The sequence below is a fragment of the Stegastes partitus genome, unplaced genomic scaffold (genome assembly GCF_000690725.1).
Source record: "Stegastes partitus isolate 25-593 unplaced genomic scaffold, Stegastes_partitus-1.0.2 Scaffold1149, whole genome shotgun sequence".
In the NCBI taxonomy this organism is placed as follows: Eukaryota; Metazoa; Chordata; class Actinopteri; family Pomacentridae; genus Stegastes; species Stegastes partitus.
In genome coordinates, this window is record NW_007578880.1 from 44,875 (window position 1) to 72,850 (window position 27,976).

At 41.4% G+C, this 27,976-nt stretch overlaps 1 protein-coding gene across 11 annotated transcripts; it reads right to left on the reverse strand.

The window, feature by feature from the left end:
* Positions 1 to 33: 33 nt before the first annotated feature.
* Positions 34 to 27,974, reverse strand: add1 (adducin 1 (alpha)). 11 transcript variants are annotated; one of them, XM_008296731.1, is made up of 18 exons: positions 27,847 to 27,974; positions 17,240 to 17,448; positions 16,491 to 16,653; positions 15,985 to 16,136; positions 15,572 to 15,652; positions 15,264 to 15,413; positions 15,031 to 15,174; positions 14,846 to 14,944; positions 14,318 to 14,491; positions 13,150 to 13,407; positions 10,128 to 10,223; positions 9,845 to 9,937; positions 9,455 to 9,472; positions 8,242 to 8,328; positions 7,162 to 7,318; positions 6,152 to 6,532; positions 5,122 to 5,223; positions 34 to 2,093 (listed from the first exon to the last, which is right to left on the reverse strand). In XM_008296731.1, the coding sequence occupies exons 2-18, from the start codon at positions 17,432 to 17,434 to the stop codon at positions 1,813 to 1,815; spliced, it is 2,631 nt and encodes an 876-aa protein (XP_008294953.1). In that variant the 5' UTR covers positions 17,435 to 17,448; positions 27,847 to 27,974; the 3' UTR covers positions 34 to 1,812. The 11 variants fall into 11 exon arrangements, with proteins under 11 accessions (XP_008294953.1, XP_008294943.1, XP_008294942.1 ...); XM_008296724.1 differs by lacking the exons at positions 8,242 to 8,328; positions 9,455 to 9,472 and adding exons at positions 2,544 to 2,597; positions 3,555 to 3,570 and having other exon boundaries at positions 2,007 to 2,093; XM_008296729.1 differs by lacking the exons at positions 34 to 2,093; positions 8,242 to 8,328; positions 9,455 to 9,472 and adding exons at positions 2,557 to 2,597; positions 3,555 to 3,570; positions 4,163 to 4,196.
* Positions 27,975 to 27,976: the final 2 nt, after the last annotated feature.

Consider the following 27,976-nt stretch of genomic DNA (forward strand, 5'->3'; position numbering starts at 1 on the left):
ACACAAACGCTAAAATAAAATAGAACTCAAATATAAGGGGTAGTTACAGTCATTTATAGGACAGCTCACATTCTCAGCTCTCTCCACATGCAGTCCTTCAGGAGTTTAGTTCTCAGCTTATACGTAGCGTGGAAGTAAACCACTTGCAGTGAAAACAAAAAAAAAGGGCCAAGGTCTGTTAAGCACATCGGATAAGGTGAAGCTTAGATGACAAACCCTTCATTAAAACAGGAGGACTGAACACAAGTTAAGCAAAGCATGGAAATGGCCTTGGTATTAATGCCCTGCAACCTCAAGCACAACTCATTTGCAATCTATTGATTACAGCGATTCTCCAGTGTACATTTGTGTCTTTACTGCAACTGGAAAAACACACACAAAGTATTTCTGCTCAGAGTGGAGTTCAACACAGGAAAGTCCAGGAGAAAGGTTCTGAAACATGATTGATCGCGCGGCTTGGTTTGTAACAGTGACATTGTCATTTATGTAATAACTGCATCTATGATTGACTGTGACTCGCTAAAACATGTGGTATGGGTTCCCAAACAGTGGTTTAAAAAAACAAAAACAAAGAGGAGTTTCACAGTGCTCTCTCTCAGCAAGAAATCATGGCTCAATCTACGATGTGAGAAAAAGCACAAGAACGACAAAATGACACAATCAGGAACAAAATGAAATGTGTAGCATCGCTGTCTGTTTCTGACCTTCAGAGACGAGGAGAAACCAAGGGGGGAAAAAGCAAAACAAAGCCAAGCTGAAATAATCAGAAGAAATGAAAAGCACATTATTTTTTTTACACATTCCTTCATATTAAAGACTTCTAGCCAGTAGCAGATACATTACATCAACCCTCGGAATAATCAACAAGCACAACGGATGCTCGCGCTTCCAGGGATGACTCACATTTCGCTGTGAACTATGCGCAACGTCAAAGGTTCAGACAATATCATCTGCATGTTTGCAGCACCTCAGACGGATAATTCTGAGGAATGTGGTTTGTGAAAGATTGAACCGAACTTCCACATCATATCGAGATTGTAAGCACTTCACAACAAATCTGGCCGTGTAGGTAGAAGATTTGAAGCATTAAAAAAAAAAGTAAACAAACGTCCAGATGTGATAAGATTGAATGTACTGAGTTATTTAATCAGAAATATTGCATTATGGACACATTTTCCAGTATTATATAGTCTGTTGAAGCTATGCAAACCGCACTTCTTGGTCTGCAAACAAGTAATTACATGGATGCACAGCTTCAGGGGTACAATTAGAACTATGCAATTTGTAGTTCTCGCTGTCAGAATTTACCACCAGTTAAATGACAGGGTACAAGCTTCTCTTCCTGCATTCACTGTTTTTTTTTTTTAAAAGACACTTTTGACATATTTTGATACAATCCCAATACATTCTAGTGGTTACAATGATTTAGTATTACTTATTCTTTAAAAAAAAACCAAAAAAAAAAGAGGGATAAAACCCTAAAACCTCACATCAAGAGTGTGGGCTTTGTAGTAATAGACATGCATAAAAGGCCAGATGGAGTGGACAAGACAGAATGCATCACTCACTCACAACTAAAAGCCTCTAATAATTAAAAACCTTTATGCAATCATTTTTACATTGTATACAAAATTGGCACACACTAACGAGGAAAAATAGGTTAATAAGCCAGCAACGAATGATATCAAAACAACAAAAAGCAATAACTGCGTGTAACTGTGGCTTGCTCGAAGGGTGCGATGATAGCAGACAAAAAGCGAAAATGAAAAGAAGCTGAGGCCAGCCTTGAGGACCGATCCAACATTCTCCAATCTAGGACTCTGTCTTTTTTTTGTTTTTCTTTAGGAAGGAAGGAGTGCGGAACTTCTTTTTCTTTTTGGAGGGCGATTTGCTGGGAGACTCGTCTCCCTCCTGGTCGCCAGCGTCAGCGGGTTCCTCCCCCTCGGCTGCGTCTGCAGCGGCAGGGGCCGAGGTGGAGTCTTCGGCAGGAAGTGCTGGAGCGTCAGATGGGTCGTCAGGTGTTAAATCTGGAAGGGTCTGTCTCAGGGTGGCTGCGTCGCTCTCATCCTTAAAAGTTTGTTCTGGCAAGGACTCTGGTGGGGGCAGAATGAGGAGAGTTATTGATCTCGGAGGACAAACTGATGGATATGCACTGCTGAGCTCACAACAGAGGCCGCTACAAATCAACCACTGGGTAGGCTGAAGACACCACATGAGTTTCTACATAAAAAGCATCCATTTTCTCCTCACTTTAATTTATATGTGACACTGATGTATATAAATCACCTCAGGACACTCTAAACTTTGTACTCTTTAATCTAAAAAACTTCAAAAAACTTCTCAGTAAAAACTAAACAACACATGTCCTGCACCTTTCCTCAGACAAAAGCCAAACCAAGATGCTCTGCTTTTACACCACACACTCCAACTACAAAGTTTTTCTCGTGGAGTGACAATAAACACCACACAGCTCTCACTTATCAGGATTTCTCCTCTCTGATTCTTTTTACTCTCCAAGCTGGGACACGGCATTTCTGCTTTACCTTCATTTCAACAGGGAAATCTTAATGAGTGCAGTTCCCTTGCTCATTTGTACCCTGTGTACAAACAAAACACAAATGAAACAGACAAACAGAACAAACACAAATGAAAGTCCACAGCGTTTTGTTTTTATTTTTTTCTCCCCAAAGATTTTAATAACGAAACCGCAAAGTGAGTTGAGATTATACATCACAGAAACGGATAAATTGGAATTAATTCAAAACAGGAGCAGCTCTCAAGAAGCAATAAGTGCTGAATTATCAACAGGAGCCACAAAGCCTTGACCAGTGAGTACGGTTTTACATGTTATTGTATTTTAATCCAGATGCTGGGAGCATAACAACTAACTACAACTCTTCTCTGGAGTCTTGGTAGAGTGTTTGCAACTTTTGTTCACACAGTTCCCATTTTCCTGAGCATATTGCTTTATTTCTAAATATTGAAAATGTCCATATATAAGCTATCATGACCATGTAGCAATGAGTCTTTTTACTTCCCATTACAGCTTCAGTTGTTTGGAAATGGAAGATACAACTATTTGAGACAAAAAAAACAGCAGAAACTTAAATTTTACAAAGTGTCTGCGATGATTCAGTGAGGCTCTTCTATTAACTTGTGCTGATCTTTTAATATACTCCCAGCAGAGAGATTTGTGCTGCACACGAAAGGTCTGCTTCAGGGATCAGTGGTTCTAACAGCATCCAGAAACACTGCTACAAGCTCACACTGTGCAGCCAGCTGCAAACCAGCTACAGCTTTGCTCATTTTTTTAATATCGCTCACATGCGACAGAGACTAAGCGAGGAACAAGAACCCAGAAAACACACTACGCATCAGTCTTCATTTTACACCTCTCATGTCTGTCAGGACAGAGATGAGGCCGAACAACACAGACAGATAAAATGGAGACTAAGCACCACACAGCCAAGCTTTAGGCTTCAACCATTTCTCAAGCTAAACCAACAGCCGCAAGTTTGGTTGGAAAGCGACACTCAAAGAAAGCACTGATGTACCTGGTAAAGGACGCGTCTGTAAGACAAACAACATTCAACAAAATTCAAAACATTACCTGACTTTTCCATGAGACAGGAGTATACAGTGGTATATAACACTTATAGGATGTGCTTATGTGCGAGAGAGGTTGGTTAATTCAATAGTGAATAACTGACAGGAAGAAAAGAGAGGTTATCTAATGTAAAAGATTCAGCAGGTTGTGAGGTTTACTTCAGGAACATCCTCCACTTTCATTTAGACCAGGTCGCTATCATTCAGCTCGGATGGGACTTCAATGCATGATATTGCAGATCTAAGGAAATAAGAATGTAAGGGAAACGTAATAAGATATCCATTTCTTGTTTGGTTGCCATGGTCATTTAAAGTTTGTAAAGAGAGAGAGAGGAGCTCTGAAATAACCCCCATTAACCGCCAAGAAAAGAGATACAGAGGAGTTTAGAGAACCAACTGAACAGTCATAAACCCCAGCAAACGGGTTAGTTCAGACCACAGGACAGCTCTGCTACTGAAGCCATGCAAAGAAAAAAAAGGGTCATGATCAAACACAGGCGTGGAGGGTGACAGGTAATTAGGAGGGTGGTGAGGAGGTGGAACAGTACATACTTACTATGGCAACAGGTACTCTTTTGTATTTCCATCTCCTGATTGTAATCGCAGCCACAAAGAAGAAAAAGCACAAGTAGAAACAAATGTCTATGCAGATCAAACCACAAGCACCGTGTTAAATAATAAAAAAAATAAAAATGTGAAAGAGAAAAAAAAAAAAAATAACACCAGCAGATTTTGGGAAAATAAAAAATAAAAAGAAGAATGGTTGGGAACCATTCTTAGTAGACCCCAAAAAGATGGCGAATGGAAGTGAAGGGGGAAATACTGTACAGAGAGACATATGTTATATAACAACATTTCTGGTATTAGATTACACCTGCGATCACATCTACTCATCCCCTTCCTCTCCCCTCACACTGACTACAGGTGAGTTTGCTGAATGAAGCTCCTCAATTTTTTAATTTATGAAAATCTACCTGCAAGCTTTAAATTCCTGTTTTTAAAGGCAAGTCTTAGTATCATCATGAATGATACTACTGACATAGGTGTAATCCAATAGTAATAAAGACCAAGAGGGAGAAAATAAAATAAAATAAAAGCAAAACTTAAAAGTCTGCACTGGGGTGTTGCTAAATGGAGTTGTTGTTCAGATAAAATCCTATTTTATTTAACTCAATAGTTCACTAATGGTCTATTTCCTACCTTTATGCCTTGAGACATTTGGCTGAATATCAGCCCTTGTAATATCCCACTGCTCATAACATGAACCTGATTAAATAATTTAAACCTCTTGGCCTGTTATTACAGAAAACACAGCACAACACTTGTAGTAGTATTATTAAAGACCACAACGGCAACAGACCCCCAGACAGACAGGCAGGTGGGTAGGCAGGATCCTCTGCATTCCTTCTGTAAACTCTAGAAACACCCAAACCACCCAGCAGGAGGAGCTGGACAAACCCATGCTGTACCAGGCAGGACCAGGCCGGGTATGTCAAGTATGTCGCGCCAACTTACCTTCCTCTGCTCTGACCGGGGTGCTGGGTGGTGTGGAGGTGGGTTTTGGGCCTTTGGGCTCCTCCTCAGACTCTACTTGCTGCTCTGCATCTGGATCTGGATCTGAAAGAAAATCAGCAGAAATGAAATAATGCGAAACTATTTAGGCCAAATAAACAGAAAAGATCAGTGATGAAGGGATTTAATGAATCCACAATAAAAATGATTTATAATTTCCAGTGTTTTTTTTTGGCCTAAACACCAAATTTGACGTCAGAGAACAATTCTGAGTTAACATCGACAGCAATGCAACACAAAGGAAAGGGATGATCACACAAACAACCAAACCAGGGAGGAAGCTTTGATCAGGAGAACACTGCAAACCTTTGCAAACAGATCCCACTAAATCAACCTTAAAATAACCTGTAGACCCGATTTAAATCATTGGCTTTAATGGAAATTAGTCAGATGCACAGAGGGGAGATTGACACCAACAAAGATATAACCAAGACAGGTTAGCAGGAAGAGAAGGAGAACCATTATTTGCTTTCCACACATGGGATACTCTGATTGGATGACTGAGCTCAGATGCGGCTTCCTCAAAAGTTAGCAAAACACCTCATAGCAAAAGCGCTTTTACACTTAAGTGAGAACCCTGAAAGAGAGGGAATGGGTTTGAATCTTAAAATGGGCTTGATTTTACTCCAAACATTCTCTCTTCAGCTCCTCGTCCAATCAAACTGCAGAAAGGTATCTGATCTGCGAGAGCTCTGATGTCTTTGAACAAGACATCAGAGACAGGGGGGTGAGGGGGGAAAAAATAATCAAGCAAAGGCTTCAGAGACTGAACTGTGGGTGGGGAGGATGCTTGCACATGGAAAAAAAAAAATGGCAGCAGACTCCAAACCCTCAGAAACAGGAAAAGACACAGCAGGCGGGGACCCCCAGTCTCCCAGTGCAGTGGCATGTAGTAAGACGGACCAGGGCTGAGCAGGGGAGGAGGGAAGTGGAAGGCCAGAGTTTAGGCAAGACTCCGCTTCATCTGCTGTACCTGGAGCCTGACCTGCCTTAGCTGCCTCTACCACAGACGGCTCCTTGCTGAGGGCTCGCAGCACGGCAGAGTGGAACTCCTTATGTGGAGAATCTGGAGCCGAAAAAACCTCATCTCCAGTCGAAAAAACGTCGTCTGCTACTGTCCCTGCAGAGTCTGCACCGCTCTGAGCTGGCTCGGCCGCACTGGACGGGCCGAGAGAAGAAGACTCCTGCTCAGAGGCTGCTGTTGTAGCTGTAGGCTGGGCTTTCTCTAAGCTGGGTGCGTCAACCGCAGACTGTAGAGGTGTTGAGACAGAGGACTGACCCCTCGGCACCGTTTCAGGGTCTGGACCGGGTACGTTGGAGGTCGATTCCTCCCTAATATCGTCTCGTGCCTGCACTGTGAATCCATGTGTGTGTGTGGAGAGATAACATCACAGTTTGGCCAGTCTGAAGCTCATTGGGTTTCTGCATCATTCTGCAGTAAGGCAGCTATTTTTCCAGTCTTTAAATACATTTAGTTTCCTTTCTGAACATTTTAAACACACTTAATTTGACCCTAAAACATATGATATCAAAACAAAGTGAAGCTGAAGACAGCAGCTTACGTGGCTTCTGCCTGATTCTTCGCTGTGTAGAATTATAGCAGTAGTATCATTGTTCTTCTAAAAAATTCTACATTATTAAGATGCATTTCTTGATGCATGCCAAGTGAGCAATTACAGAGAGAAGGAGCTGTGAAATGTACAACACATTGATGATGATGTGTCAAATCAGATAAGAGCAAGATATAAAGATTACTCATCATAGATAGTGTTTGATCAATTTTATGTTTATACGGCTGTCAATTAAGATTCTTAAACACAGTAAAAAGACTAAAGATTGCAGGTGAAGTCTACTAATCTAAACATACAAAATGTATTTTTCTACCAGTTGTGACCACCCAGAATTATATACCAAAGAGGAATACAAAGAGGGGGGAGTATATTTTTTCAATTTCACGTTCTCTGTTCCGCTCGTCAACTTTACCTTCGGATCCTTTCTGTTTCTGCTCCACCTCCTTGCGGTATTCCTCCAGCTCCTGGTCGGTTAGTTTGGTGAAGGGGTTGGGGCCCTGCTTGCTGACAATAACCTTGGGCTGGTACTCCTTTTCGATGATGGCCTTGGATGCGGTTATTAGTTCGCCCTTTAGGACACACAGAAGGAAAGCCGAGCATGAAGGGAGGAAAGATTCCTCTTTTATACAAAGTATATACCAATATATAAAACTGGCTGCAGTTTAGAAACATTTGAAAAGCAATTATCAGAAGAGAGGCATTGCGCTTATGTAACTGTTACTCAGCATTAGCAGTAACGTGAGCCATAAGTGAATAAATGTAGATTTTAAGAGCACAAGTAAGAGCTGTCAGGCTGCTGCCTAATTTAGAAAAGATGCAAAACGATGAAAAACAAGACATTTTATTTATTATGAAAGAGCAGCATTTGGCTTTTTTTTTATTTCATGTAGTACATATGATACAGCAAAGCTCTGACAGGTCTAAGGAGCAGTCCAAGCCAACAGTAAAGCAGTCAAGAGAGCAGTCAAGATGAAGCAAATATTTATGACTTTCGTGCACTAACAATCACCTGCAGTAACTGTATATCTTAAGCCAAAAACATCCCTTTAAGTCACTTATTCATTTCAGGCAATTTGTTCAACATACTGTCAGAAACATGCAGTGAACGCCACCATCACTGGATCTAAACTCATTTCGCAGCTCATCTCAACTTGAGAAAAAAAAAAGTTGGAAATAATAATAAAATCTATTCTGCAGACAGAGTCACAGCAGCAACTTATACTTAACATCTATCAGCAGCAACCTGAAATATCCTAGCTAGCAAGAAAACAAAAAACTACCTGCATCCGAAGTCTCTAAGATAAATAAACATGTAGAAACGACCAGGTCACATGATGCTACAAACATAAAGAGACATAGTATGGCCTCAGTCTAACACTATGCTTCACTTCATCTATGCAGATCCAAATATCAAGTGCCTATCTGCAGAGGACTGATTGGAGGATGATGTGAAGGACAGGTGAAAAATATTTGTGATTGGAGCAGTAAGTACCTTTCTAAATGATTTAGCAGGACTATAGGACCCCTCGGACACATCGAGGCCATCAATAGTGTCTGTACAGTCAGACAGAGGGGCGTCCTGCAATAGTAAACCCAGTGAGGGGGGGTGGAGGCATAACCCAGCTCTTCAGCACCAGCACATTCAAATTAGCAGTCTGTCAGGCAGCCGTGAATGTGTGCAAACATTCATAAACATACCACCTTTCACACGCACAAAGGGGGAAAGAATAGAACATCTCACTCAAGTAGAAGTGCTTTAATAGAAGTAATCCTCTGGCAGGCATGAGGTTACTACTCAAAAAGTCGACTCTGCAGAGCTCAACTTTCAGAAGCCTCCTGTTATAAAGGAGGCCCAAAGTAAATAAGTCCTCCTTTTTGTACAGTAACAGCACAGCTGCAGGCTTATCTGTAATCCTGCTTTTTCAAAAGTAGTTGCATTCATTTACTTAAGGTTAATAACATTTCAGCTGCCTCTGCGCTTAGTAACTTTCCACCTCTGCATCCATACATACCATACAAACATACACAAATACTGGAAGTGCATGCAAAGAGAGATGGTTCTAAAAAGAGTCGCGGGGTTATGAAAAGCATGGCAGTGATGGGACAGGTAGCCAGAAGCATGCACTGTAAAGGCAAAGTGTTCACACAAGGGGGTGCTATACAGTATGTGGATCATATAAGCTCATCAGTACCTCCTTTGGCTTTACTGCTGATGCACCGGGGAGGTTTCTGTTACCTCTAGGACTTGATAAACTTACTCGGCTCTGTCTCCATTTTCCCATGTTCTGCTCCGCTTAGTGTTTTGGGTTAACACTTTTGAAGTCCATTTAACAAATGTGGAAAACCTGAGCTACGAGCTCCATAGTGAAGGAAGGGTGAGCCATGCAAACTGAACTTGAACTGAATAAATATTTTACACATGTTCTCATGTTTTTGCATCTGCTTTTCTCAAAAGAGAAAAAAGGGTCACATGCACAGAGGGGAAACATATTATCTGACTGTAATGAGGATTTTGTTTAGCATTTCAAGACACCAAAATGACCGGCTTGCAAATGCTGGGACAGATAACAGCCGTGACTCTGAACTCCGAAACAGAGAAGGCAAACCAAATAAAAACGCTCACAGACAATGTATGAATATGGACACAGCCTGAGCTGGCAGGTTTGGAGAGCAGAGTGAGGTTACCTCTCCCACATACTACTCACCTGCCAGATTGACAATCTCTGTGGTCAAAAAAATGTCACAGTTACAAAGTCACCCCATGCTCTGGTAAACAACATGGAGGACATGTTTTTGCTCTGTTATTTGAGGTTATTCTGTCAGGTGTCAGATTGTAATGGGTAAGTCTGATTTCAATTAATTTCTGTCGTTACAGCTCAGTGTCCGGGACAACTTTATGCACAATATTCACACATTGAAGCATCTTGGTATATGGGGCGACTCCAGACCTGGACAGAATATATTAGGAGACTTTGTTTTAATCTCATTAGAAGCGTGACAAAAACCCAGTTACTTCATAAGTATGAGACGTATATTCATCTCCAGGTCAGGATAGTTGTAGCAGGGAGGTATTCAAGAGCCAAGTAGAGACTGACCTGGTTGAAGGAGCGATCCCCCACAGTGCCTGCACACAGAACCTGAGACTGGGGTCCTGCTGTCTTAATATCCTGCAGGTTCTGCTCCCGGATCTACAAACAACATTTTAACTCATGAAATATGATCATTCACAATAAGTGCATCCTGCTCGATGTACTTCCATGCACACCAGGAGCCTTAGATAGTCTTTAAAGTACAAGCAGCAAAAAGGAGAACATTATTTATGAAGTACAAATGAGCAAGAAACCAGCTGAAGCCTACGACTAAAGAAAGCTGTGATACCTTATTCCTCATTTCCAGGACTTCCTTTGGGTTGGTGTTTAATGGGATGAACTGATTGGCTGCGGCAGCCTGGCGGAGCCCATCTTCCTTAGTCCACTGTAAACACCACGTAAAGTGTTAAAATCAGCTAAGAAGGCACAGAAAGACATGAAAACCCAAGCACAAAAATATATTTAGACATAATACTATGCAGGCTTCACAATACAAGAATCATGCTGAACTGAAATTGACAAAGTTGGATGACTAAAACGATCTGAATGTAAAAAAGTGAACCAATGATGATGAGGCACATTTAGGAAAATGTGAGCAAGCTTCATTTATGTAAATTTAGTGATTGACTTTTCTATGTCCTAACCTCAGCAGATCTCTGATGTTTATTTATTAACCCCTGGTAATAGATGCCATTTTCCAAGTAATACAAAATAATACACAATCTAACTGGAGCTTGTCATCACACAGCTTGTGATTCTGTATAAAACCCTCAGCACCGTCTGCAGCACATGCAGCAGAGGATGGTACGGAGTCAAGTCGTGTCTTCACAGTAAGCTGCTAACTAGTTTGTGAAACATACCAAAGTTGGTAAGCTGGTAAACAATGACCACATCATTTTCCTTTTTCCAAGGTACTCTGACATATATATATATCTATTTTTAAGACAAAACATCAGCCGATATATCAATATCAGAATGTTTTACTCTCTAAAAACTAGTATTGGCAAAGGCCCCAAAATCTAGCATCGGTCGGGTTGTAATAAAAACCCACATTTTTGTCAAGAAATATGAGAAGACTCCAGGCAGGATGAAGTAATTTTCTGGCAGGTTTCTGATTACTTTTAAGGTGCTGAGAAGCCTGTGCAACAAGCTGTAGGAGCCCACACAGAGAGGAAACACTGTGTTCAAAGCTGTGTTTTAACATCCTTCACATCAGTATAAACCCTCTTGCTTTTGAGATGACCAGAGTTGGTGATGCTCAGTCAGAAACAGATGAAAACATCTTATGTATGACAGGTTCAAGTGTAAGACGCAATGACTAACAGTGCATCTGTACCACTAACAATCATGTCATCATCATTGATATAGTATTTGACTTAAAATAATAAATAAAAAACAAAACAGGAGGAGCACAGTGAAGATCAACTGAGAACATCACAGAATGATTAAAAAAATAACATAAAGGGGTAAGGGTGGGAGAAGTGAGGAGTGGGTGGTGGCGAGGGGTGAGGGAGAAGTGAGAGATGCCTGGGTGGGTGACTAAGACGATGAGGCTGGCTTACGAAGCGAGAGTGGCAGTGAGGGGTGAGCTGGCATCACCAAAGTCATTTTCCAGGCTGATACACAACAACAAGGACGACAGAGATAAGAGAGAAACACACCCGAGGACACTCTCCCATGTTGGGACAAAAAAGCCATTGTCACAACACTACAAACTAAGAATATCTTCCCTGCAGAGGCTGAAACCTTTAATTGTCTTTCTAAATGTGAAGAAATACCCCATATACTTTTCACAAAAAGTGTTTTTTGTAAACCTGGTAATGCTCAGCATGATTGAGGGGAAAAGTCTGCAACCTTTTCTTGCACCAAACTGAATGAGCAGCAGGTGAAAATATAGAAATCAAATCTTCAGCTTTCATGCAAAAATGTTTTTATTCAACCTTTTTAAACTAAGCATGTAACTCGCAGTGGAAAGCATAAGCTCATGACTTCATTCCTGTGTTTACTCCAAGCTTGGCTGGTTAGCTGCCAAACCAGATGAGGAAAGGGTTCTGGATGGAAATAGCTGGGTTGGGTTGGTTGAGTATGAGATGAACATGTAAACACGATATACTCACTGAGATAGAGTCTCACAACACAACATTTCCTACTTTCCCAACAGGAGATAATTAATTCAAAAGTCAGGTCAAATTTCATAGTTTTTCTTTCTGTTTCTTTTTTTTTTTTTCTTCCAACAAATCCACTCATGCAAGCCTTGAGGTGTTCAAAACCACTTTCGGAATAAAACTGAAACCAGAAGTTAGACAGAACAAAAATAATAAAGGAAACACAATCGTACAACTGGGAGCAGTTGCAAGTGTTAAAAAAAGAAATGTAAAAAAGAAAAAGCAGGCTGCATAACTCTTTTGCCAAGGAAAGCTTTGCTTTGTTGTATAATCATAGTTACGTTTTGAATAAATGTTATACTGTATCTGGCATTATTCACAGAGACATGCCACTTTCCTCCATTGTCTTATAAAAAGTCTAATAAACACATTTTCTGAGAAGTCCACAAAGCAAAGTCACACTTGCGAGGTTATGGTTAATATAGCCTCATATCTCGCTCATCTTTCTTTTCTTGATGATTTTTCCCGACTCAGCTTTAAGCAACAAAGTTAGCCGACGTCAAGATGCAGAGACAAAGCTAAGAGCGTGAATTAGAAAGTGGTGAGCAGTAGTGTGGTTAGCAGCAACATCACCTGGTCTTGCCACATTCACCTGCCTACTTGAGGACTCATGCCACACCCCTGCTGCTCGCTCCTCTGGGAAAAACATCAACACCAACAATGCATTTCACTACTACACATGCAGTGAAGCATGCTTTGGGCAGCTGGCCTGGCATCGTGAAGCATTAGGAGACCATAGGGAAAAGAGCAAAGAGGGCTGACAAATAATTACAGCTTTGATACAAAGTAATTACCAGAGAGAGTTGACTGCATTAGAAAGGTGGGTTAATAGGACACCTGATATTACAGTGAGTGAGCCTAAAAGTAGTGAAAAGCAGGATTACACTGACTTGCATTTTAGGGCGAAAGCAGTTCTGTAAAAGGCTCAGGTGAGCACGATAAGAAAAGAAACTTTTTGCTGTCCCCAGACCGTCAGGATGCCGACCACCTACCCATTTCCACCAAGAAGGTAGCTGTAAAGTCTATACTATGAACAATAAGGTAGGCACAGACCAAGCAGTTGGTTATACAGCTTGGCACGCAGACACCGGACGAGAGAGACTGCAGCAAGGGTTTGACGTGATCGTGTGTTATGTTCGTCCACACCTTAGGCTTCGACTTGGGGCTGCTGCCGTCGGGCCCATCCTCGTAGGGCTCGTCGGGGCGACCGCCGGCATTGAGCCAACGGGTCTTGTCGCGCGGGCCGCGCTGGAAGCTGTGTTTCAGCGGGGAGCGAGCACCTGAGTCGCTGTCCTCCCCGTATGAGTAACCACCATGGGCGGAGGAAGCGATCTCCACATCACTGTACTTTTTACCTTTGTCTCGCAAGGCCGGGCAGCGGTAAGGATAGCCCGTCCTGTAGCCCTAAAAAAGAGAAAGACATAGAACAGTAACAGAGGTGAGAACATGGGTAATAATAGGTTAGACTATTTAAAAGAGGGGAAAAAAAAACACACTCTTGTATTTACACACACACAAATAATTTGTAAAGAATACAACAAACTCTTGGTCAATTCAATACACACGAGTTCACTTTAGCACTTGTGTTGCAAATGCTCGCAAAACACGTTTGTAGAAAGACATGCTGTGCAAATGACAGGAAAAAATGTGTAGTTTACCTTTAAAGCCTACAAGTGACAAATCTGTGTTTTGAATTGAAGCTTCAACCACATAAATGTGATCACCTATAATAGAAGTCCATCTGGTAACTATAGTCCCCTGAAATTTAGAGTTGATCCAAATAATATTTTCACCACAATTTTCAGTCATTTTGGAGCTGCTGCTGCTGCTTTACGATTTCTGTGAAGATGTGGCCTTAATTTCATAGTTTTTGAGTTAAACTCCTCAGCGACATTTGCCACGACCTTCAAGTGTTTCAAAAGTACATTGAAACACATCTTCTCATCAATAGGAAAGGATATTATTGTACATATCTTAGTGGAAACATGCCATGAGAGCCCTGTTGATGCCTATATCTGTCTACAGCAAGGTCTGTTGATTTGGATGAGTAAGCAGGATATTTTCCTGGAGACATTGTGAAATCACGTCTAACAATTATCACCTCAATTGTGGTTTACAGGAAAGAGTCAAACAAATAAGACCGCAAACAACAGTCAAACATGACTCTTCAAGGGCAGAGTTGATCTTCTACTTGTTGACAGAATTTAATCATTTTCGAAGAAATTGTGAGAATCCAGCCATGAAACAGGAGAAGTGAGAGCATTCTCCCATCTTGGCTATGAGTTTAAAGTCACAGCCTATCCTTTGTGCTTACCAAGTTGTCGAGCATTCTCATAAGAGCCTCAAACTCCTGCTCCCCGATTTGCCATTTGGGGTGTGTTGCTGACCCATCCCCAGCTGGCTCAGGAACCCGAGGACGTGACTTGTATTTCCCCGGGTCCAGCATCACCAGATTATCTGGCCCTCCAGCGCTAGCCAGTGTTCGCACCTGGAAAACATCAAGGGGGGTATACAAAGAGACAAACCGCAGACGGATCCAGAGTACAGAAGGAGGAGAAAAAAACAAAAGGTGTGGGCATGAGCACATTCACAGAGACAAACATCCAACACAACACACAGACATCAACATGAAGAAAAGGTAAACATATATAAAGATGTGGGGAGACAAGGGACAAGGGCAACCATTATGAGTAATGCAGACAAACATGGTGCCAAATACAACAACCCGAAAGAAAAAACATGGTTCTGTATATTCTAGCACAATAATAGCAAAAGTGCAGCCTGACTACTATTGCCTACTGAAATTTCAGATTGATATTATAAAGCTGAGTGTGTGTCCTACCTGAATCTCACAGGCAGTGACCAGATTGTGGATGTAATAGAAAGCCTCCTCCACTGTTTCACCTACTGACACCAAGCCATGGTTCCTCAGGATGAGCACCTGGGACAAAAGGAAAGATGTAATTTTACTCAGCTGCAGAAGTAAGTTGTTCTCATCTCTCACTGTTCTATACACACTGCTGTTACCTTGCTGTTTGGCCCAAGGTTCTTCTGTATGAGAGCACTTTCTTCCTGATCCACCAGTATGCCGTGATAGTCGTGATAGGCCACTTCACCGAGAGACAGCGCCTCCGGTGAGATGGGTAACAGCCCGCATTTCATAGCCGAAACCTGCACACAACCAACAAGGTCATCCAACATGTGACTAACTATGACAACTCTGTTTTGTACTGGGTAACGTTACTGCCACTGTCCCTTACCGCAGCACCTGCAGGTGTGTGTATATGTACAATACACTTGACATCAGGCCGTGCAGCATAGATGGCTGAGTGGAGGGTGAAACCGGCCTGGTTGACCCCAAGGTTGGTGCTCCCTCTGTCCACAACCTCACCTTGAAGGTTTATCTTCACCTGGAAGGCAGAGCAGATAACAAAGGGTTAGTCAAAACGACAGCATGGGATTGTTTCAACACAGTATATCTCACAATAACGTGAATTCAAGGATACGAAGAGATTAAAATAAGGAGGAGACACATAAAAAAGGCTTGAAGCTTTATTAGAGAGCTTACCAGACTGGAGGCAGTAACTTCACTGTAAAGGAGCCCAAAAGGAACAATAAGGAAGCGCTCCTGGTCTGAGTTCACTCTGACCTACAAAACCAGAGGGCAGTCACGTTAGATTACATTATTCCATGGAAAGTGGTTTCAATTGAGCTGAACTAATCAATAAATTAAGCTTGTTAGCTGACTCAAAAGCAATTTCCTACAGCTCATAAAGAACTGATCAGAAATGTATATAATGAAATGAATATTTGTCAACATATGGATTGGTCAAACTGTTTACACTGCACATAAATACAAAGGAAATGTGAGCTAGGATAAAATGGAAAAAATATCTACTGCTATGTGTTCTTTAGTGAACTAACTAAACTAAATCATTCAAGATGTTCTATTTTTTTTAAATACAGAATGAATGGTCTTACTGTGAGGTGGTTATAGATGAGCTCAGACCAGCCGAACAAGTCAGCGAGCCGGTAAAAGGCAGCCAGCTTGCAGCGGAGCAGCTTCTCACCCTTGTCGTAGGAAATAGAGTCTGAGCCGCGCAGATCGTTGACTGGAGTCACCATCCCCAAACCTGAGAGGAAAAGACGGGGTCACACACAAACACAGTGTTTACTTGCAGTGGAGGGGTTGGAAAATAATAATAATACTAGTGAGAAGTAACACTGAGACACTTCAGTGTTACTGATATAAAATAGTGCTGTGTGAAGACAAGAACCACTTTCCTCCATGTTCCTTTCCAACAGGACAAAAAACAGAAAACAAACCTACGTACACATAAAAATGAAATTAGTTCTGCCTACTGAAATCCGACTGGACTCCTTGTCCTGAAATTAGCGCTGGCATACGCTGCATTACTCATTGTGAGCACAGACATAGCAGGGCTGAGGTCAAAAAGTCGCATACACTCATTCTGTTCTTTGCTTACTCATGTTCAGCGCCGCCATGCCTCCCTGTGGTGCAGCGGGATACATGGAGGGCATGCTGGTGGTCATGAAGTCTGCGATCTGCTGCAGAGCCAGCAGGCTTGTGGGCGTCTTCCCCTTCTTCAGCTGATCCTGGATCATTGTCTCCAGCTCATCGCAAAAAGCCTGCCGGTCATCAACACAGTCAGGATGACAAACAGAAATATGCCACCAGTGGTTGTAAAGTGTGGTGGCTTTTAGAAACATGACAAATACTACTGTTGAACAGAAGCAGTATATTGAAGGGCAGGCATAACTACACAGTCAATAACTGATCAGGCCATTGGAAGTAGTAAAGTAACAAATCATCTCTGTACTGTCCTGAGCTTAACACAGTATAAACCTCATGAGCACTACGCAAGGCCTGCTTTACAGACGGATACATGAGTGCTTTTCATACATACAATAGGCCTTTAAACAGTGCTGCTCTGTGTCCTGGGCATTCAGCTGCTAACAAACACACTGTTGATGAGGAATAAACTGGATCCATCATGTGATGTTGAGAAGGCTGCTTTCTTTACACTGAAGCAGCATACTCACATTTGAAAATGGCCGATGTGCATTTATCAACCACGACCATAATGTTTTGTAAGTTGATAACGTACAGCCGATGTAGCGCTGCATTTTGAGTGTTAACAACCTGATCCATGGAAGGTAAACAACTGCATCTGAATACGTGAATGTACAGAATGAATGTGTTTGTGCCACTGACCGGGCTCTGTAGAATCATGGAGACCCTCTTCCTCTGCTCCATCATGTTGAAGTCCTGTCTCAGGTCAGGCGCCATGTTCCTCTCCCTTTGGTACTCTGGACTGCTCTCGTCCACCCGGTCAAAGTACCGCTCCTTGTGGGGGGCTGTGGTGGGAGGAGGGGCCGTCACCACTCCGGCACCTGACTCGCCGTTCATCCTGGGCTGGCCTCCTAAATGAGGGACAAAGATGACTGTCAGTGTAAAAACAAACAAATCTCACACGCAATTTCCACATATATCGGTTTCAAATTTCTCCCCAAATCTTAGTGATGAATCAACGTTTCACAAACATTCTCCTGTTAAAAGTTGATACAATTCTGATCAACACTTGGTAACAATCAAGGCAGGCTCCCACTGCACATGCCATTCATCATACATGATCACAAGCACAATATAAACTACTGAAGCTGAGGCTGTTTTCATTGGTATATTGGTGAATAACTCGTAACACTAGGATGTCAAAATGTAAGATTTATCTTCTTAGGATCCAGCACCAAATTTAAGCAGCCCCTGAGGGTGGTGAAACAATAAAAAGCTAATCAAATTCATCAGCTGGTGTCACATATGGTGCGACAAGGGCACATTCAGCACTGAATCTTAATGCACAATATGGTGGAGCAACTACTACCAATGTGTTTGTGGCCGGATGAACGGCCCGATACACTGCCATGGACAACAGTACTGTCAGAAAAGCCTTTCAGCCATCATTTTTCAGGTGAATGACATGTTTTGGCTAATCGCTAACCTTAAGTTACACAATGTAACTTGACATTATGCTGTCCCAATTATATATCGTTATGGCTTAACATGTGCCGTAGGGCTGCAAACCAGGACTATCATCAAGATTTGTATCTATTAATTTAATATATAAAATGAAAAAAATAGGAAGAAAAAGAGCATCCTAGCATCCCATCAGCCACCCTTGTTTTGCTTCACCAGCATTCAAAAACCACAAGATAGTTGGTTTACAACAATAGTAAAATGAGAAAAACACCAAAACTACACATGAGCAAACATAATCGATTATCATATCATCACTATTTGTGCTTGAAAAATAACCAGAACATTATCAAAGCAGTTGCTGGTTCGATGGAAATTGAATCAATAATCGACTACATGTTTGACCTTTCTGTGTGTTTTATATATTTTATTGTGTATTATGCTCAACTTTCTGTGTGTTGTGTTTCCCCTGGGTGTTTCACTCTCAATGGAAAAAGGACATGATGCAAAAGTGTAAAACGTGTAAAATACTTTCAATCCAAAACATTCTAATTCATCATATCAGGAATTTGTGATTTTTGTTATGAAATTGTCCATTTTACCTTCTGTCTGCTTTGTTTCTTTTAGAGGAAGGCCATCTAATTATTAATTAATATTTTAAAAAATCTATCAAGTGAGAGATATTAAGATGCTGACAGTAGCACATGGAGAAAGTTTCCCCCTGTAGAGATGAAGTGAGTGTTGCCAGTCATTTGACCAAAAAGTCAATCACACAAACCACACACTCCTCTACTTCCTGTCACGTGACCGCTCTTCTCAGCTCGGAGAGGATTTCATTGATTTCTACAATGTGTTTCCTGGAATCACAACATCACTCAAGTGTCAACACTGTGCAAAGGAAAAGAAAACTCTTTGTTATGTAGCCCAAAAAAAACAGCGGAGCCAGAACTCTTCATTATCACCCAGTCATGTTTTTTGACATAACTTATATATACTGGGGTCAAATGTTAACAAATGGGTCACACATCCCAACATGGTCCCTTAATCAGCCTCTACAAAATAATTAACCGACAACAACAGCAAAAGATTTAGAGACAAGCAGAGAAGACAGATTTCCAAAAGATCCATGTCGATCCAACTGGCTGGCGGTTGGCGAGGATAAATAGTCTCCACCTGTCTGTCACAGCACAGAGAGCTGGAGCTCTGACTCTGAAGGCCACAGCAGACTTGTGAGCAAAGGGAAATGTGTGTGCAAGTATGCGTGGGTAATGGGCGGTGCTCTGCTAGAGACTGATGCAGCCCATTAGTCCGCATCAATACAAATGTGCAGCCAGAACTACCATGACAACAACAGAGCGAACCCAAAGCATCCAGCGTCACACTGAGAGCTGACAGACCCTCTCTCTGTTTCTGTCCGCTTTTATTGGTTTTCTGAGATTTTCCACAACAATAAAACCAACATTTTCACAAGCCCTAGGCCACCTGCTTTAATAAAAGGTGTTGTGTTTGCATGCTGTTTGACTAATTCTGGGCCTATAATTGGTTTTGTCCATTTTTTTCCCCCCTCATAATCACACTTAATGGGGTGATATGAAACTGTCAATATATTATCGATTGCTACCCAAGAAAGGCAGAAACTAGCAACTACAAAAAAAGGAGAAACTGAGAAAAGTTATCAGGATAAAAGGGTAAACTCTCACAGATGTATCAGCACTAAACGTAGTTGTAATGTAATACTTGCAAATATGTGATTTAATAGAAAATTAATGACACCAATTAGCTTCAAAAACTGATTCAGAGAAGCAGATTTAGCTACTATCTTATTTATGTGGGTTAGCAAACTTAATTGCCTTAGTTTACTATGGCTGATATATATCTACTAGACAAAAAAACTAGAAGTGAGTAGTTACCAATTTTGGTTCACATTTACGGGGCATGGCTCTCTTGCTTTAATGATTTACTTTGTCTTTTAGTTGCAACAAGAAGCTGCTAATTACACATACCGACATACCGATACCATTCAAAACATTTTTCTAATTCATATCTCTAAACTCTCTTTACCCGCTAAATTTGTAATTTCTACATTTTGTGCACCCTCACAAGGCTTTTTTTTCTGGATAGATTTATCAGTTTACATCTATCATTGAGACAAATAACAAAATTAAATACTGTAGAAATCCTTACGCCTTCCTCGTCTGAAGAAACTCCAAACTCTGTCCAAAGAAGAGGCGGTTTGGGTTGAGACCGACACCTTTGTAACCACGTTCGCCCCCGTTTTCCTAAAACCCTTCATGCTCTTCACTCTGCCGTCCCCGCTCTTCTGTCATAAATACTACATTAAATAGCAATTTAAAAATAAAAGAATATGAGAAAACCAGGCTGCATGCTCCCGCTGCAATCATTCAGGAGGGAAAACTCTTGTTGTTGTGTCTCCCTCATGTGATTAGGACATCAGTTATTGACAGAGAAATAAGGACATCAGCGATTAATCTGGTGCCAAACTCACTCATTAGGGAGACAGAGTCAGCCAGTGTCTGGCCTGTTAATAATACAACAAAATGTAAAAATCCACTTGGATTAGAGTGCTGCTGGAATTGAGCAACAACAGTGAGATGCACATCAAAACCTGCCACATAAAACACACAAAATGTCCTTTATGGTCACACTGAACAAACATTTCACTGAATTTCTGATTGTTTGAGGCAGAGTTAAGTCTAACACGAACCAAAGCTGCACTGCAGTGTCTGCACTTCTGGCACTGCCTGATCCAGCCTGGTTTACAACAAGGTCTTAATGCTTCCAGACTGCTAGTCAGACCTTATTCGCTTTAGTTTCACCAGCTGACAAGCCGCATGCTGCGTTTGTTCATGTTGCTGTTTATTGCCAGGTGAAACAAATGTGGCCGCCGACAACAGAACAACAGAGAGACCGAATGGGACTGAACAATGAAGCTGTTCTTCCTACTGACTGTTGTTGTTTACAGAGAATATACCTGTTCAGACGTCCATCTAAGTGGCGAAGACAGAGCTGTCAGCATTTTCACTAATGCATCCAATTGTGTTAGGATGAACGAAGCAAGGCCACAGGGCGCTTATGTGTTGGCAGAAAAGAGTCACGAAAAGAATCCAGTGTTTCATAAAACTGGACTTTTTTCAAGTAGCACGTAGTCTTTGCTTTGACATAAACACACACTCATTGTGACATTAATAACTCAAGACAGAAACACATAATCTATTTGAGCTTGAGGGCCTACAATGGGTATTTTGCCATAATCAATCCTGTGATGGACATTACTTATAAATACTTGAATTGTGTAACATTTTTATTTTCCCTATTACTGACCAATCCAGTGTTGTATCGTAGTTTACTTTGTTTTTTGAAAGTTGCTAACCAGGATGCAAAGTTTTGAAGACTTTCGGGATGCAAATCATTACTGAGGCTGTGGCTAAGAAAAACTTTAGTTCAGTGAAGTTTTACCAAGAGAATAGAAAGATATTTAAGCCTTCAAAGCAGAATTTAAAGTTGATTTAATGCAAATCCTGCTCACAATGACCCACTAAAGCACTGCAGGAATTGTGTAATAGGATCCTTTCGATTGAGGCTGCCATGACTCCAGACAGAGTCCAACGCTGCAGTGCACAAAATCTGCTAACACCTGCAAATACAGGGTGAATGAAGCAATTTATATCCAAAACTGCATGTAGGAGAAAGAGAAAAGAGGAGCAGCTAGAGAGAGGAGATAGCAGACTGTCTAGAAATCACCTAGCTTCAAATATTCTACATTATAATCACTTTTATGCCAGCGTAAACAAAACGAGGAGAGGTCAAAAGGATTACACAAACAACCTTGTGCATTAACAAAACCCACTAATGGCATTAAATTGGTTCATTTCCACTGCCGTCTCAAAAAGCATTTGTTGGATTAAACTAATTTCCTGCTCCGCTCTGCCTTGCCACACAAATGTTAACTAAATACCACTCCAGCTGTGAAATAGCACAACATCGTTCCAGCATGAACATCTCAAGTGCAACTTTATCGACTGCGTGTAAACACAAAGCTAAAACAAACAACCAGACCCCAAAGCTGTTTATTTCTTGTGGGCAGTGGAGCAACAACACAGGCTCTAAATGCAGGAAGTTTTCTCCATCCGTGCCGATTGTTTGTCATGCTATTTCACCAGACGCCCTATTCTCGTCTCTCCTCGGAAATGTAGGTGCACGGTTCTCGGCTAGCCTCTTCTCCTGTTGAGAGTGCGATCGCTATGGAAACCAAACACATTACCATGGAAACACGGGACAGCCTTTAAAGATTACTGTTATGTAAGAACAGCTGTAGGCCAACATCACACTGCAAGCCAGTCGGTGTCACAAGGCGCACAGTTTCAAACTAATGTGTTACTCATTTCACATCGAGATCAAAACATGTCAGATTCATTTTTAGAGACTGTAGGTCAGAAAGTGTACATGTATTTATAGAAATGCAAAACACGCTGGATTACAAATGGCACGCTTTTCGTTCAGGTTTAGAGGAGGTTGGCTGGGTATCAAATACTATGATTTTATGAAGGACCAAACCAATTAACAAAATAAAGTACTGTCAGTTTCCACGGTTACCAACAATCTCACAGGAATTACATAGAAAACAAAGCAAATGAGACGAACACACCAAGAAAACTAAGCAGCTTAAATGTTTTATGAATGCATTTCTCTTTCAGGATGTTAACCAAACCCTAAATTCCAGAAATGTCACAGTGTGTCCATCATTTTGCATCAGTGAGTTACTCCTATGCAACATTAGTACAAATCATGACAACCAGAAAGTGCTCAGCTCAGCCTTTCGTAGGAGAGAAAACAAAGTAATGGTATAAATGGAGAACCTTGTGATTGCTTTCCTTAAGGCACATTTACCCTGACTTTCATATCCACACAGATTAGTGTGGAAAGTGCCCTGTACCGACTAGAGTAGAAACTTCCCTGTAAATCTTGGGGATGTTATGGCTACCCTGACTGTCAGTATTTCATCTCAACTCTTTACTGTTGATGCTAAACCAGCAGGTTTGGGGGAAAATAGTTCAGTTCCTCCCAAGCCAGAAGGGCAGAACCCCAACTTCCTGCATTTTGAATAACCAACTTTGTTGGTTTTATGCAGGAGATACAATAACCAAGTTACCAACCTGCAGAAAAGCCTGTCAGAAAGGAGACATGGATCGAGAAAGTTGCTCTGAGCAGTTCCTGGCTACCGGCCAGTGGCTGACTTGCTGTTATCTCTGACTAGAGTAATGGCATAATCACCTTATGTGAAATTTTCCCTTTAAAGTGCCGCTGCAGAGGAGCCTGCTACAAATACCTCAAAGCACTGAAGGTTCACCATGCACTCAGAGCTACTGATAGGTAGAGTATTGCATAGCAAATAAAAACCTCTCTTTCCATCTCCATTTTCACTGTGGAATTTTGAAAAACCTTGGTGTGTAATGAAGAACAGAAACGTCCATTTAACCTTATATAAAAAGGTACAGGCTAAAAAGGTACAGAGTAAAGGTACAGAATACCTGAAAGCAAAGCAAGGCCACATAGATAAAATGCTATATATATTATCCTTGGACAATGTCTGTTAGTTACAAATCAACATCTTTCACCACATTGCTTTGAAAATCATACAAGTCCTGTAGTCTGCTACCTTATTTCGAAGCAACCAATGTATTCCCTGATAAATAAAAGTGTCTATTATTCTTGACTAAATGAAACCACAATTCACAAAACTGGTTAAAAATATACACTGTTTTTTCTCAGTTCAATAAACAGTGTGCTTAAAGCATTGACGTGGTGGCACCACAAATTCCTCTATGCAGGACAAACCCATCATAAAGCAGACCTGATAAATGATTTTCAGCATTACCCACAATGCACTAACGCACCCAGAGTTGTTGAGTCATCCTTCCTCGGTATTAACAGAGTGGCAAAATGTCAGCAACAGCAGATAGATTCATTTACATATATCACTTTGCAGTATGTATCATCATATTGCTGAAAAATCCACTTTGTCGAGCAAAACACTTTGGCACTCGTGAAGCTCATGTTCTTTCAGGAAAAGCACATCTTGAAAGGAACAGGATGTTGTTGTACCAAACCAAGTTTTCTCTAGATGACTGATGTTTTGCCCTCGCTATGACACCACCCAATACAGATGTTTCCATCCTCCACAGCAGCTGTGACGGAGCAGCGATGGGTAGAAAAACACAATAGAAATATGAAGACAAGCACAAGGCTCTCTGCTCTGTGTGTCTGGCCCTTTATAGAGTCTAACTTACATAGTGCACTGGTACATATTTCACTGCTATCATAATTTAGCTTTGAGAGCCGGAAGCTTGCACTATACACATCCTTTCAGCATGACTAAGCTGTGACTAAAAGATCCATTTTGCTCCGTCCAAAAAAATGCCAATCAAGAAGTCGCCAATGAAAAGATCATTATGTTGTGGTGAAAAAAAAAAAGTGTTGCTGGTCTTTCTCAAACTGTTCTAATGTGTGTGTGTGTTTGTGACTTTACAGTTGGTGTTTCAATCAGCTTTTAGACATTCAAGGGAAGCACTCAGACAAGACCTCTTTATATCTCTGAGCTGGATGCCTGTCATTACTGGGGCTGAAGAATCCAATAGCAACTGCTCGTGTGTGTGTGTGTGTGTGTGTGTGTGTGTGTGTGGGTGTGTGGGTGTGTGGGTGCGTGTGTGTGTGTGTGTGTGCGTGTAGTCCCTTTAACTAGTGTGACCAGTAGGAATGCATTAGGTGTCATTTTAGCACTGCCCCATGTATGGTCTTGTCTTGTGCACTAGACCGTAATTGGTGTAGACAGAAGTCATCATGTTATTACCAACACATGCTAACAGCAGACGAACTAGAATATTGGATTCAACAAAATATGGAGGCAACAAAACCCATGCATGTTACAGACACCACCAGCCAAGATAAGGAACAACAGCTACATAGCAATAATACTACTATACACTGCTTCATCTTGTAGCAATATCTTTATGTATTGTAAAAATATAATACAGTGCCACATGGAAAAGAAACAGGCACCTTGGCATCAGAAATTCCTTTGATTCCACACACAATCTAAACTATTTTGCACATATAAACACATATAATCCACCAAGCAGCACCAATTACTGTAGCGAGCATTGCGTCTATCTCTGTGCCGCTGGTTGGTTGTGCTCGGACACTGATGATGAAACAAAAATAAACGGAAACATTAAGCAAAGAGCAGTCCAAAGCAGAGCTGATGTGGTTATTTAATTGAGAAACCTTTCAAAGAACTCCACCCACCTGCAGAGAACATTAGCAATATTTCCACTGGACCTCATTTAATGCACGAGTCCCAACAAGCGTTACACTCTATAGCCATAATCTATCTGCATTAATCAATATCGCAGAGAAAATTGAGTTACTGGCGTCCAGCGGTACACAACAAAGAAGAACTAATCTTTGGATCAGTGCCCGTTTTGAGAAACAATGTCACCTACTCTCGGAGGTTATGAGCAGTAAAATTAAATTAATTATTACCAGAATGAAGACAGTCAAGAGATACATTGCCACAGTTTCACCATCACTGAGACCATCAGCATTGGAAAGGTTTTATCTGTCGCCAACTGCCCTGGCCTGGCGAGACTCTGCGTTGTGTTACTGTGGGAGTACAGTTCAAGGTTTATCTGGTTGTTGCATGTCATATGGAACAGAGTGGTGGGAGATTGCCGTCTGAAACAACACACTCCTCCCTGTACAGCTTCCCTCGTCTCACACTGGGGCCTATTACATCACATGTGCATCTGTACAGCATTTTTCTATTTAAATATGTGACCTAGACATGATCTTTAGTGACTTCTATGGTGTGAAGGAAAGTTCACGGATGACTGTTTTCACATCTCTGACTTACCAAAAAAGAAAAAAAGTCTGAGACTCTTCTAAGTGATCACATATGGAGAGGAAGGAAGGAAAGAGTGAAATAGAGAGAATGGAACTGAAATGAGGAACACATTTTCAGCTGCACTGCAGTCAAGGGTGTGGGCGTGGGGAGTGGGAGTTAAACAAACACTGAGCTCTGAATCTACAGTCAGTGTGTGTGTGTAGTAGTGTAGTGTGTGTATCGAGGGTGGCAACATGGAGCCAGACCGACAGAGCTAAGCTTCATCCTTTGGGAGTTTCACTCATTCTCACAGAATTACCAAATCCAGGGAGTTACCATCCCTTAACACACACACACACTCACTCACACAGACAATTTATCTTGGCAGTTTGGATTTGCTAATCTCATACAGTAAGAGGGGGAAGGGACTTCACAGTTGACTTTATAAAGAAGTCAAACACAGCAACAGCTTAGTGGTTATGTGCCACAGTCTGGGCCAAAAAACAAACACACAACAATGTACTTCAAAACATTAAAAACCTGTCTCTGCATGATACAGGCATTCTTTGCTTTTCTCACCGCTCCATCTTATTACTAAGGCTGGATAATATGCAAATTAACAAATATTGTGATGTGACTCTCAGTTTTAGTGGGAATGTTATTTTGAATTTCTTTCTGACTGAAAAAAGATTAAGATTTCTGCTGCATTCTGTAACAAGCAAAAAGCGCATTCCCTTACGTCTATAGATTATGATTTATAGGCCGGAGCGTCTCTGTAGCACCACAATGCTCATTTATAATCGTATGTTGCTACACAATTTACATTTATCATAAAACTGCAGTTTCTGCAATTTGGGAATTGGCCATATTGTGATTTCTCTAATATTTCAATTGATTGTCCAGCCCCACCTCCTACTAAAAGCCTTATTTGAGCTGGCCAACTAAGGCAGCAACAAATTATTGTCCATTGTCGCTTCAGTCTAAGAAAATCGAAGAAAAAATGGTCATCACAAGCTCCTAATTGGCTGTTTTATCTAATAAACACCACAAGATGACCACAAGCAGTAAGTGATGGCATCCGAAAGGCTGCAGTTGTATTAAATTGTAGATAAATCTGCAAACATACAGACATTATAGCATACTATATGTGATTTTTTAACCACCATTGCGCAGTATATTGTCATTATTATTGTCATTTTGTACTCTATTGTTGAAGTGTGACCCAACTTTTATCTCAGTATCTAGTTCAGTTTCTTATCTATGCTTATTTTTAATGTGTGATATGGCTGCTGTCATAACAAACACCTTTTCCCATTGGGATTTAGAGTTCTCTATCTAACCTCATGGTGTTTCCTCTTTTAAAAAACCTGCTTACAATTGAAAAACGTGCATAGATATCTCCATGCAGGACACACAGCTGCCTGACCTCGGTCAGGAAGCTGCTCCATCCCCACGCAGCTGAACACAACCCAAATTATCTGACTTCGAAACACACCCCGACCAGAAAATAGCCCTGCACAGGAAGGAACCGCTACACGACTATGGATAAGAGTCCATATTTAACAGCTACAGTAACCGTGCGCACGTAAAATTAAAGAAATAATGGCAGCACAGGCCTGCTCGGTGCAGCTAGCTGTCGATACTTGGGGGGCAAAACATTCCGGACACAAAGTGAGTGGCCCTCGGCTGTTGTTGTTCCATCCAGGAAACCCACAGAGAGGAGGAACATTCAATACACCGCAGTGAAACACCAAAAATATTCGTTTTACAGTGACTAAACGTGCACAGCAGCCTGAGTGCAGCCTCCCCCGCGCACAGGCAGCATATTAGCAAAACAGAGCTCGCCACACTGGAACACAACGACAAACAGAAAACACACATGGGCCGTGTTATACCCGACAAACACCGCCGCTGAAACACAAACCGTAACGATTATGTCGCAACTTACCCTCTCTTTGATGAAGTGATGAAATATAAACAGTTCTGGGTGAAAGCAAGACGGTGGTTTTCACTATTTTTATCCCCTACCCTGGTGGTTTCAGAGTGGGTTTATCTCCCTGCGCTTGTCGTCCCTGCGT